This window comes from Phoca vitulina, unplaced genomic scaffold, assembly GCF_004348235.1.
Source record: "Phoca vitulina isolate PV1807 unplaced genomic scaffold, GSC_HSeal_1.0 scaffold20, whole genome shotgun sequence".
NCBI lineage: Eukaryota > Metazoa > Chordata > Mammalia > Carnivora > Phocidae > Phoca > Phoca vitulina.
The window spans coordinates 11,147,824-11,161,096 of NW_022589723.1; the positions used below are offsets into that span (position 1 = coordinate 11,147,824).

General features: G+C 41.4%; 1 protein-coding gene across 2 annotated transcripts in view; it reads right to left on the reverse strand.

The window, feature by feature from the left end:
* Window positions 1-709: 709 nt before the first annotated feature.
* The window catches only part of TTBK2 (tau tubulin kinase 2), a 147,481-nt gene continuing 134,917 nt past the window's right edge, over window positions 710-13,273 (reverse strand). For both annotated transcript variants that reach the window (XM_032416978.1, XM_032416979.1), the window contains 2 exons: window positions 11,266-12,536; window positions 710-7,719 (listed from right to left, as the gene is read on the reverse strand). In XM_032416978.1, the coding sequence (XP_032272869.1) occupies window positions 7,257-7,719; window positions 11,266-12,536 (1,734 nt within the window). In that variant the 3' untranslated portion in view covers window positions 710-7,256. The remainder of the gene's footprint in view (window positions 7,720-11,265; window positions 12,537-13,273) is intronic.

The window sequence follows — 13,273 nt, forward strand, 5'->3', positions numbered from 1 at the left end:
TTCAGCCAGAGAATGAAGGACTTAAAGGGAGCTCTCAGCACTTGCCAGTTGTTTTTTTTTTTTTTTAAAGTATTTATTTGTCAGAGGGTGGGGGGGGGCTCACACAAGGGGGGGGCGGCAGGCAGAGCAGGCAGAGGGAGCTGAGCAAGGAGCCCGATGCGGGGCTCGATCCCAGGACCCTGGGATCATGACCTGAGCCAAAGGCAGACGCTTAACCGACTGAGCCACCCAGGCATCCCCAGTTTAGTTTTTTTTTTTAAGATTTTATTTGAGAGAGAGAATCTCAAGCAGACTCCACGCTCAGCGGGGAGCAGGACACGGGGCTCCATCCCAGGACCCTGAGATCATGACCTGAGGGGAAAGGAAGAGTCTGACACTTAACCTGCTTAAGCAACGGAGCCATCTAGGCACCCCTTAGCACTTGCAGTTTTATTACTTCACCTTCAGTTTTATTACATGGGGAACCATCTCCTGGTATCCCAGAACTCTGGCTTTTATCTGCAGGGGTTCCGAACACCTAACTTCTATTTAGTCCAGTGCTGCTTTTTCTAGGTCACTTCTGGATGTGGAACTGCATTTTATAGCAACATCTTCTGTTCCCTGTTGATTTTGTAACCTCTGGTGCATTCAATAACTTTATTAAATTAGAAAAATATTATTTCCCCTTTTTGAAAGCAAACCATCACACAAACAGAACTAGAGTGTGCATGCGGAATGAATATTTTATTACTAGATTATAAAAATAAAATACAAAATAATTTTAAAACAGAACTTAAAACACTGTACAAAGCTTTAATATGATACAAATGGGAAAATTAAATAAATAATTACACTTTTATGTACAGATGGCCTATACAAAAGCACTCCATGTTTCTGCCAATACTCTTATGTCCTTGGTTGCCTGAGCAAAAATGCATAAAGAGGGCTGCTTGGAGGGAAAACGACAATACAATACCTTTGGAGGTATTTCAAAGAGCAACTTCGTATCACTCTGGTTTCATGAAGAGGAGGAGAAAGGGAGAAAAACTGTGGGATTACTAAAGTCTTCTAACTTACTGGTTTTGCTCAACAAGAGACTTCTTCTGGTTTGTGGTTCAATCTGATATAACAGCTGCCAGTAGTTCATAACTTCCAAGAATTGTATCTAAGTCAAAACTAGATGTCTCCCCCTCTTTTTTCCTAAAAGCTGCAAACCGGTAAGTAAATGACCCAGTGAAATCGGCGCTGGCAATTTTAGGAATGGGAGCCAGGAGGGGGACGGGAACTGTGCAGGAGGGAGTGTGTGGGCTCAGGCATGGGTCATCTGATCAGTTCTCTTCTTTGTTCAATTCACTCAATCCAATTTCGGAGCCCCAAGTGGCAGAGTGTTGTGTTTCTTTCATCTTCTTAACTGTATTTCTGAATGCTTTTTACCTTAGTGAACTAATTTATCTTGTGAATCATTTAAAAAGAAAATAGTTTTGAAAAGTCCTAAGGGCTTTCCCCTCCCTGGGTTGCTCCCTAAGATAAATCACATTCAAGCCCTGGTCACTTTTTTTATCGTGGGTGAATGAAGAACAAAGCCCAGATTCCAAATATGGGGAAATGCTGTGAATGCATTTTTTAAGGATTTTACACTGTGTACTCTAAGGTGAGGAGAAAGAGTCATATGGCAAGGATAGTGTATATTAAAAACTAGGGTTTACTCAATGTTTTTAGCTGGGTGAGTGAACACTTCTGTACACAATATGAAACAGTATTAAACTAACCGAAAAGAGAGGTAAAATTCCTATCATTAGTGTGTAAAATTATGTCACGGGCAAATTCTCTAGTCACATGGGCTCAAAGATCTGCCTCGTGGAATCCTATTCTCTAGGTCGAGGAACCCAGAACCACTGGCCCAAGGGGTACCGAAGACACATGGCAGCATCACCGGTGACACGTACTATGCCCACACTGTCACTTCCAATTTAACAGGCAGGCTCTGTTCAAGTTCCACAGGATCATGAAGGAAAAGGCTTCACTTCCTTTACATGTCTCCTCAGACCAAAGATCCAGCAAAGTGTAAGGAAATATTCAAATCATTACTGACTAAATGTTACTTGCTGGCTATTCAGTTTTTTGAGATTGTGTATAACCACAAAGTGATCTTGATCTTGTCCCACACTTTCATTTTCTGATGCAGATTTGCTCAAGGGGAATAATTAAACATCCAGCTTACATTTTGGAAGTCAGAGCAGATTATCGCAACTCAATTAGACAATGTACTGATGGGCCAAGACTCTGTCATCATTTCATGTCCAGCCAAGGATTTCTCAGGGACTGAGGTGTGCAGCATCCAAATTCCCCTTTAAATTCATAGGGAACCTAGTTCCATGTCCTGGAGTTACCTAAGAACTACAGGACTTCCCCAGACCCCTCCTGCACATCTCCCTTGCACTGTCGACAACAGATTCTGCAGGCTCCCAAGACTATCTGGGTTAACATTCTCCTAATTCCAAAGGGGCAGCCCAGCTATTGAGAAAATCCAATGATAGATGTTTCCACACTCCTCCCCCATCCTCCCAGTGTACCCCAGAGTTCTCCTAGATGACGGCAGGGGAGTGGGGTGTCCGAACCACCACCTGGGGGTTTCCATGCACCACGTCCTCCCGTGTGGTCTGAGGAGCTGCAGCTGCTGCGCGTTCCCTTCTCTAAGTTCTAAATCGACACCTCTGGATTCGGGACTCGGGTGACTATTGACCTGTGGGGACTACCATAGTGGTTACATACCTTAATCCTGTAATACTTTTTGTGTTAAAACCTAGATAAGTAACTCTTCCGCAAATAAACTGTACAGACGCAAACTCAAGAAAGTTGAGTAATTCCGCTGTCATCAACCATTCTAGCTCTCCTCAGTGATACGGGTGCCAAAATATGTCTCCCTTTAGGCAAAGTCCCAGCACATCTGTGGTAAATGCACATAAACAGAAGTGGGCAGAATATAAAAAAGTGAATGCAAACAACTTAATTCCAAAATACATGAACATGACAGAAGAAATGATTCTCTAACATACGCCATGTTTTGATAGATATAAAGAAATGAACAAAGTTTTAAAATGTGAAAACTTTGATCTCCAAGACTAAATCTAGACTTATCTACAAATTAATATATTTCCAAATAGCCAGACTAAGATTCATTTTTTTCCCCTAAGCCTAACTCTGAATTCCGGATCCTGTTTCTCCTATTGCCAACTTCTAATGTTAGATTAAGAATGTAGTTCCTAGAACAAAGAATCCTCTAGGGAAAAAGCATCTGTTTTTAATTCAAAGCTATCGGGTATAGGAAAACTAATTATAGTTTTAACTATCGGTGTGTTGGTTTATAAAACATGCACCAATGTACACTTTTTCCTTGTAGACTGAATGCAACCATAGAAACATCTGCATAAAAATCTGTGGCCTGGAAGGAATCTATGATGATTATCAAAGAGCCTCAAGTTCCCCTAGTGGCTAGGAGCTGAATAGAGACACTGCACAAGTAGTCCACTGAATCAGTAAGCAGCTGGGATTTGTTTAGTATTTTAAAGCAAATAATACAAAGTGGATAATGACAACAGTGGGTATCAATTATCATGTTGCTACTTATCTAGGACTGGACTGACTTGGTAACTTACAAAAAAACATTCACTTCACAACATGCAACTTAAGAAATGCAAATGTGCTGGTGCCCTTGTCAGCAAGACCAGCTTGCACACCAAGGTGGGAATGACAGCGCCCGCCTGACACTTACCATTCAAAGATGTTTACAGTCTGTGCTTTAAGGTTACATTTGATATGATCCGATTTTCCTTTGTTCGCTATACATTAAAGTTAAATGCCTTGATGCTGTGCAAAAGATGACCAGGTGAAATACTAAGATTTCCACGCATCTGTATACCCTGGAGATTTGGCGGCATAATGTAAGAAGGATGCTGCCTACAGGGACTGAGCTGGTGCGAATCCATTTTCTGCTCCACCCAAGTAACTCCAGAGACTAGACATGGCGGGGTAAAGGCAAGTATGACTAGAGTTGCCATCGTGTCGTGAGAGAAGAAACCAGGAGGCACTTGATTTTCAAAAGATAGTTTTGACTTTTGCCCCATACTACTCTTAGTATAGTTTGGCTTGACTTTAATTAATGGCCATGTCCCTCATCTTAGGTAAAATAATCAAAGTGGTTTAAAATTACTTGGATGATCTATGTTTGTCACTGAAATCTGAAATATGCCATCACTAAAAAAACCCAAAATAAATAAAAAAAAATAAGGAACTAAAACAACAAACAACTCATTCTCTGTATCATACCTTAAAATAAAACATAATAAAAAATCCTTGTGCCAAAAATGTTTTGCTCAGGGCTGCCAACTTCTCTTTTTAGCCTAAGACACTGAACATCTAAAAGCACAAACTATGCTTTTAAAAACCATAAATAAATCTCTATATGATAGTACTTTTAAGTGGACCTATTGATACATATGATATAACTAGTCTGTTTTCTTTTGAAAGTATCAGAACTGAAACATCTTTGGTTAACTCTTTCCTCTACATGCAAAATAAAGTATTCTTATACACCGAGGCTATTTCTCTCTGGATATGGAGTTCGTCGGTGCCATCTAGAAAAGGGGGCAACACAGTGGAAGAGTTGGGAGAAAAACAGAAGAAACCAAGAGAGAGAAAACACCCAATTGCCATGTTGCCATCACTGTCTGTTTTGACTGCTAGAAAAGAAATACCAATAAGAAATAACACACACACCACAACTATAACCTCATCTGCTTTTCCAGTGGTTATGAAGGGCACATTTCTGACGACAGGGGTCAGAATTTAAAGCTGGCTACTTTTAGCACAATTTAGCTAATACAAGGGAAAAAAGAAGTTAATTCCTTAATTGTAGATTACTCCCTCACCATCCAAAAAATAGTGAGGTGAAAAGAGGAACGTAAAATGGCAATTTTTAAGAGATTTTTTTTTCTTTAAATCAATTTATATCAGACCCATGATTATCATCCCAGCTTATCCCCTTTAACCATAAGGACAGAATTATGTGATTAATGTGACAAATTTTTGAGCCAGTATCACAAGCCTGACCCGGTAATTTTTTCTCCTATTAACATCTTTTAAAAGTGAAAATTAAATAACCTATCTTGGCTTGAAGGCTGCCAACCCTTGCATTATACACAAAGAAGGCAAGAAGAATCTGAAGTGTCCCATGCCAAGAACATATTTTCAGAAAATGAAGACAGGCAAGGCCCAAGTGTACGCGAGGCACACAATAAAAAGGAATTTCACCATCTGTGATCTTGAAATTACAAATGGAGAATGAGAAAGAATGAGTTTATATAAGCATATGTTTCTCTATATATTTATAAATATTTATATCATTTACCATGAAGACATGCAAGTAGTGTGACAGCAACTATTATACAAATATCATACAGAAGGACTGGTCTTCCAATATTACAGTTGCTTTAGTTAAACAGCAAATATGTCTTATCTATTGCATTCCTCTGTAGTGCTTGAAACGGGAGAGAAATTAAGATTCCACACTATGCTACATTTCTTACAGGAGATCGTATAGGACTCGATAGTGTTTGGAGTTTCGGTTTGTTTTTTTTTTTTGTTTTTTGTTTTTTTTTAAAAAAAGCTCAACACAGATAAAGAGAACAAGAGAAGTTCAGTGCAGCTTCAGGGCAGCTTTGAGGCAGCATTAGAATGTATTTGCTTGGTGAGGAAATATACTTTTTGTTTTGTTTTTTTGTTTTTTTTCCTGTTTTCCAATGCAACCATATTAGATTTGGCAGCAAACACAAGGTCAAAGAGAAAGCACAGATGTTTGCTAGAAGGCGAATTTCAACAGCAAGCAGACCAATTTACCTGACCTCAATCAGGTCTTTACAACACAAAACACCTACAGAGTAGAAAAGAGCCCATTTGAAAAATCTAGCATAATTTACTTTTGCTGGATTCCTGTTAGCAGAAGAGTGAAATTAGAACAAATATGCTCCTCCTCGCAGCTTTATAAATTGAGGTTACAAGGAAATCAGGTCCAAAAGCCCAAATATTCAAACTAAAGCACAGGAGAAGCAGGTAATAAAACATTAAAAGATAAATATTGAGCCTAAATTTATTTCCCCAGATACTCATTCCTTATTGGCTAAATGTATATAAAATACAAAGTTTGAGGATTATAAGCCTCCACAACGTACCTAATTTCTGTTTTTCTTTCTAAATCTCTAAGAGCATAAAGTCACATTCCACAGCATTATACTTCCCTGGTATCATCTTGGAGGTTGATATTGCAAACAGTCAGTCTCCAGGAGACCTAAGAAAGCAAGGTCTACTCTGGTCGGTCCTCCTTCCACAAGGAGGAAACAGAGGGGGAGAGGTTTCTTTTGTCTTGAAGGGTATTCACCCCACCCTGTCCCTCTGTCCCCAAAGCTCTAACGCCTGTGCAGTAAGCTCTGTTTTGACTTCTCCTTCCTTTACCTAAGTTTCAGTAGCTCTTTTTCACAATAAAAATATACCGAGTTAAGAACTGTTAACTTACTTTTTTCTGTTCCACAGAAAAATATTAGGGGACTAAAAACACAACTGGATTTGAAATTCTCAGCATGTGCTGCTAAAAGCATATTAGAATGTATTGTTAAAATAAGGGAGATTGCATCCGGGGAGATATACTTAACTTTAAAACCTGAAATCCAGGAAGGGTAGTAGGAGTGAGGCAAAGTAAAGGTGTGAACTCTCAATACACCAGTAAACACACACAAGCCTCGGGTATATGAGCACTGGCTCCCCAGCAACAGACTGGTTACATATCCTCCTATCGGAGCAATTCTGACTCTCTAAGGTTGGGAAGTTTTGAATGAAAATATTAAAACAAGAAATTTCACTTTTGCTATATAATCTTTAACAATGCCTTAAAAAAACAGGCCAAACCCCTTAAAATTCCATTCCATTTCCTACCGTCAACTCTTTTGTTTCAAAGGCAGCTGAAAAATGAGAGTTCATTTAATCTCCCCCGTGGATTTTGCTGGATTGCCCCTTCCTATGAAAAGGCATTGATCCCTGACCTGCTTGCTGCCTGCCTTAGGTAATTCCTTATCATGTATTTATGTCTTCTTATAAATAATTTATCATGTTACTTTCTTTTGCAAGAGAAGATCAACACTGGTTTTTTAAATAGACAGTACAGGGCCACACATGCATCAGGTTTAGGAGGAAGATCTCACACCTTTCACAGAGATGCAGCCCAGCTCCTATCTGCTGAGTTTAGTAGCTGACTTACTCTTCCCTGGGGGGGCTTTGGTGCCGGCCGAGTGGTGGTGGAGGCTGCTGGATCCTTTCAGGCCATTCTTGCTGGGTTTGCAATGCTCCTGTTGGCAGGACCTCCTGGAAGAGGAAGATCCTGAGTGGCTGGGAGGTGACTTGCTTCTCCCCAGATGCGGGGATGAACTCCTCTGGTCATGGTGGGGCCGTCCAGCCCTGGATGGTGAGGAGCTGGACGTGCGAGGCAAGGAAGAGCTTCGAGGAGAGGCACTGGGACTCCTGCGGGGGACAACTGGACTCTTGGGTGGTGTTTTTGGATTGTGAGGGGATCCTGGACTCTTGCACTGAGTAGTGCTCCGGGGCTTCTGAGATCCATTTTGAAGAATTTGGGCCAGGCGGGAGAAAAGGTCTGAGTCGGAATTGCTACTCCCTAGGACTTTATATCTGCGGAGCCTTTAAAAGAACAGAGAAGAATTCTTTTCATTTTAATTCAAGTGTGTCCGGCAAGTCACAGCGTCCTAATGATAATGTATATAATGCGAGTCAAGTCAGCGAACACTGGAAACAGAGTTACTCTTTCACACACCAGTTGTAAGAGCTTGGACAAATTACTTAACCTCCCCCCCCCCCCTTTTTTTGAGTGAAGTATAGTTGACATACAATGTTACATTCATTTCAGGTATACAGCACAGTGATTCCACAATTCTATACATTACACATGTTCACCATGATAAATTTTGTTACTATCTGTCACTGTACAAAGTTATTACAATATCATTGACTATATTCTTTTTGCTGTACTTTCCATCCCTATGACTTACTTATTCTATAACTTAAAGTTCATACCTCTTACTCCCTGCCCCCCTCGTCACCTCTTTCGCCCATCCCTCCCACCCCACTCCCCTCTGGCAACCACCGGTTTATTCTCTGTATTTATGAGTCTGTTTCTGTTTGCTTGCTTGTTCATTTTGTGTTTTTAGATTTCACATGTAAATGTGAAAATACCATATGATTTCACTTATATGTATTTGGGTTTTGTCTTTCTCTAATTTCACTTCGTATAATACCCTCTAAATCTATCCATGTTGTAAATGGCAAGATTTCATTCTTTTTTATGGCTGAGCAATATTCTATTACATGTATATCCCCGCTCCCCCACATCTTTACCATTCATCCATCAGTGGACACTTACGTTGCTTCCATATCCTGGCTACTGTAAATAATGCTGCTATAAACATAGGGGTGCACATATCTTTTCGAATTACTATTTTGTTTTCTTTGGGTAAATACCCAGCAGTGAAATTACTGGATTGGATGGTAGTTCTATTTTTCATTTTTTGAGGGAATTCCATACTGTTTTCCATAGTTGCTGCATAAATCACATCCTCACCAGTAGTGCATGTAACCGCTCCTAGCTTTTAATGGGAATGTTATCTACCTCTCAGGATTACTGAGCAACCAAGAACAATGGCCCAAGTAAAGTATTTAGCTGCCTGACTGCCATTCAGAAGGACTTAAGTGTTGTTAGTCCCTTTCCTCCTATGGTATATTTGCTGTTCTTTTTTTAAGTTTTTATTTATTTATTTAAGTAATCTGTATACCCAACATGGGGCTCAGACTCATGACCCCAAGATGAAGAGTCGCACACTCTTCTGACTGAGCCAACCAGGCACCCTGGCATGTTTGTTCTTCTAATTTTAGGATCAACTTAATGAAACGTCTCTAGCATGTTAGTAAGTGAGAGAGAGAGTAAGCCATTTTGTTTAAGGCTCCCACGACAGAAATTTGGCATGTGTATACGCAAACATTAAACCCCACAACATGAAGTGTACTCACCAACAGCAGGAACTACAGATCGAAGTATATTTCAACCTCATTTAACACTTTGCAAAAGGAAAGCATAGTCACTGGTTTCTCTGGGCCTCAGTTTCTGTCCCTGACAATAGTCTGAGATTCAAGAGAGCTGGGTTTGGAGACCGATTGCCCTGTCTTACTGGCAACTGAGCTTGGGCCTTAGAATTCTAAATCTAGAGAATATCCATATGAATATCAGTGTCTTCTCTGCCCTAAATGTCTTTCTGTCTCAGCCTAAAATTCATTCAGTTAAAGAATTTATTTTTTTTTTATTTTTTGTTTTTTTGTAAGAAATCTTGATTATTCAAATTTATTACCATCAAGAATTATGCAACGATGCTGTAGTTCTCTTAACAAATAGAAAACAGACTGTATCAGTTAAAGAATTTAAACCTCAAACTGCTGGGGCACCTGGGCGGCTCAGTCGGTTAAGCGTCTGCCTTTGGCTCAGGTCATAGTCCTGGGATCGGGCCCCGTGTCAAGCCCTATGTTGGGTTCTGTGCTCAGTGGGGAGCCTGCTTCTCCCTCTCCCTCTGCCCTTCTCCGCTCATGCTCGCTCACTCTCTCAAATAAAAAAAAACAAAAAACAAAAAACTTCAAACTCCTGACATGCCCCTCCTTAAAGAAGGGAGTGGGAGAAGAACTTCCAAGGCTGTATTAGTCCCTCAGGATGCAGGGGCATAAATAGCCATCATCTCCATCATAGGTCAGCAACAGCTACTGATTTTTTCTCTGAATTTTCTCTCCTCCTCCTTTCCCACCATCTACTTATTCTAACATGACGAAACTCATTCTGGTTAAGCCTACCCTCATGGATGTTATAGTAAAATACGAAGAATGGAATAAAAGAATTCTTCTGTGCCAGGACCTACGTGGGAAAGTTGAGTGACCTCTGAGTTCCCAGATGAGGCCCAGGTTGGTGATTTCTGTAATATCTGACACAATGCCACCCGCTTGGCTTGGCTGCTAAGTGCCGCCTTTAAGGGACACACGAAGTGCTAAGTAGTAAGTGATAATCCAGATCTGTTTGCTGTAGTCCAAAGCAGCTCAAGCCACAGATTGCAGCATCTTTATTAAATACAAAGGGCAAGCAGAAGGAAGAGGGGATGTGTGGCTACTGCTCATGGAATCACCTTTCTAAAATGTCTCAAATGACTGCTGTTCACTCATCACCATTCTTCCTGTGGAAGTCTAGTCCCACCGGCACTTCAAATCCAATGTTTGGTTACACTGGACCTGAAACCCTATGGCAACTCAGAACTAAACTTAGCTAAGGGGAGCAAGTTCTGCTGGGTAATGATACAGATAGAATCTCACTTTAACACACTTCAGAATCCATAACAATAATCCATATTGTTGTACTATCTAGAACAGGCTATGGTCTTCATGTACTTTGATTTTCACCTGGTTTTTGTTCAAAGGCCATCCTTTTTCTCATTCTTCTCCAAGGGTTGAGACCTTTCTAGTCTGTGGAATGAGTAATGGCTCTCCAAGGAAAGCACTCTTAACTGGTTTAACACCTCCCAATCGTTTCCCCTCTTCTTTAAAATATAATCACCCTATGGTCAACTATACATGAGAATACTTCAGTAAACAAGTATATACCATATAGTAAGTATTAAAGTAATACTTTTATTACGTATGGCTGTGTCATCAGACCTAGGGAAACTGCCTGTAGGGTTTTTGTGTTTGTTTAATTCATTATAATCAAATAAACAGCACTGTGACCAGGACCCATTCATCAAATTATGGACACAGTCTTTTTCACTAGAATTTGACATCATAATGACATCTCTTATAATGGGATTCTGACTAGAAAAAGCTGGAAAATTATTGAGTATCTAGGTAACATGGACTAGAAGAGAAGTAACCTTGGTTGCATGCTAATGAAGCCCTGCACAAAGCTCTACATGTATGCAACCGTATTCGATCCTCCCCAAACCACTAAGGGTCATACTGCTAGAAAGTGGGAGTGCTAAGAATGAACTTGGATCAGTATGACCCCTTCTTCTACACCTGGGAAAGGCAGGGAAGGAAACAGATCGTCAGAAGCAGGCAACAGAGAAATGAAGCCACTGACGTAACATAATCAAGCAGACACAGAGCGAACGCTACACACTTAACACAGTAGGAACAGAAGGTTACCTGGCTTCCACTCCAGGCCTTGTGGGAGGCTTCCCTGGTGGTGGCCGAGGCAAGAACTGAGCTGAAGTTGCGCTACTGACTTGGTCTGTGTTGACCCATGAAACTGGCCTTGGGATTTTGCTCTTTCTGGACTGGGAAATGATGGGTGACAGAAAGCTGTCCTCGGCTGATCTGCTCAGGTGCGAGTCTACAGTCAGTCTCGAAAAGGGAGCAACGACTTCCTCCTCAGAGAAGGGAGCAGGAACAGTGGCTAGTCTCTCCTCCAGCAATTTATCAGAGGCACTTGAGAGGTCCCCAAGGAAAGACCTGAGTTGCCTTTTTTCCACCAGAAGCCTGACGAGGTCTGGCTGATAAGCTTTCTTTTGGAGGAGCTTTTCTTTTGCAGAGACTGGAGAGGAAGATTCAAAAGTTGAGTCTACCTCTTGTGCTAAAACAGGGATTCGGCTGTGTCTAGTTACAAAGGATGACCTAATCACGTCCTTCCGGGATGGGGGACAATGTTCACTCTCTGAAACACAATGAAATAATTCTCCATTCCTAGGAGCCACTTTCTCTCTCTTACCCTCTTGGTGCAAAAAAGTAGACAGGTCCCCCTGCTGACCTGGCAAGTCTTCACTCCTGATGTCATCATCCTTAGATATCTTACTTTTTTGCATTGCTGCCACCTGACCTATCTGTCCTTCAACATGTGGGTCAATGACTCGTGAAGAAATCTCTGAAGTTCCAACTGCCAGAAGCTTCATTATCTCATGATTCTTGTCTTGATTTGGCACTACACTAAAAGTCTGTGTCTTTGTCACATCAAGAGGTTCAGTACTAGCTGAGTGATCCCTTTCCGCAGTTACCAAGTCTCCTGGAAGGGAGGCAATCTCGATATAATGCTGCCCTTTACTTAATTTCTCATCATTATCTGACCCTAGAAGATTGCTTTTCTCTTCGGTTTCCCTAGGGAGACTCTCAAATTCTCTCACAGCCAGTCTGTTATGGTCAGGAATGTCTTTTGGTCCCAGGTTTTGAGATTTGTTACACTCTCTAATATTGGGTAACAAGTCATGACCAATATGATCTATCTGAAGCCCCAAGTCTGTTCTGCTTCCTCCACTAGGAGGTTCGCCCTCTGTTAAAACTAGGCCAGAGAAGTTCTCCCTTGGAGAGTAAAGTTCCACGGTGGGTTCCACAGGCTGAAGGTCTTTCCTCTCTGGCTGTTGACCATAGTGAAAGCTTCCTGAAGTAGACTGTGTAGATGCCACAGAGGGTCTAGGAATTGTAATCTGAAGAGACAGGAGAAAAAATATTAGGCAATAATGTGGAATATAATGAAGATGCGTCACTTGAAATTTCACACTTCAAATTCTAATTTAAAAGAGGAACACAGATGTTGACCAGGTCTGCCCAACTCCTACGTAAAATGAGCAACTCCAAATCAAAGTACGTGACGCTCAAGCTCTCCTACTTAGGAGCTGTACAAAGCAGTCTCCCTCTAGGCTCATCCCTGCCTTTTCTTTAGCCTGCTCTGTGCTCTGCAACACTGACTTCTACAGACTGCACAACCCAGGCTCCCTTGCCTTCTGATTTCTGGCTGGGTTTGCTCAATGGGCATCAACAGAGCATCAGAGCTGGAGGAGAGAAAGGTCTGGGTCTTATTAATATTTTTTAAAAGATTTATTTATTTATGAGAGAGAGAGAGAGGAGGAGCAGAGGGAGAAGGACAAGCAGACTCTGTGCTGAGTGGGGAGCCCGACATGGGGGCTCAATCCCAGGACCCTGAGATCATGACCTGAGCCAAAATCTAGAGTCAGATGCTCAACCGACTGCTCCACCCAGGTACCCCAAGGTCTGGATATTAATTTTTTCTGCTTCCTGCCCAAGGGACGGCAGCTTTGGTGGTGGCTACATTCTACCACTTCTGGCCAGAGCTGCTATGGCATGGCCCTTCTCCCAGCTTTTGCTCCTTCTTCCTCCTCTTACAGGACTCAAGACAGAAATGGCTCCCTCCACTGATGATCCT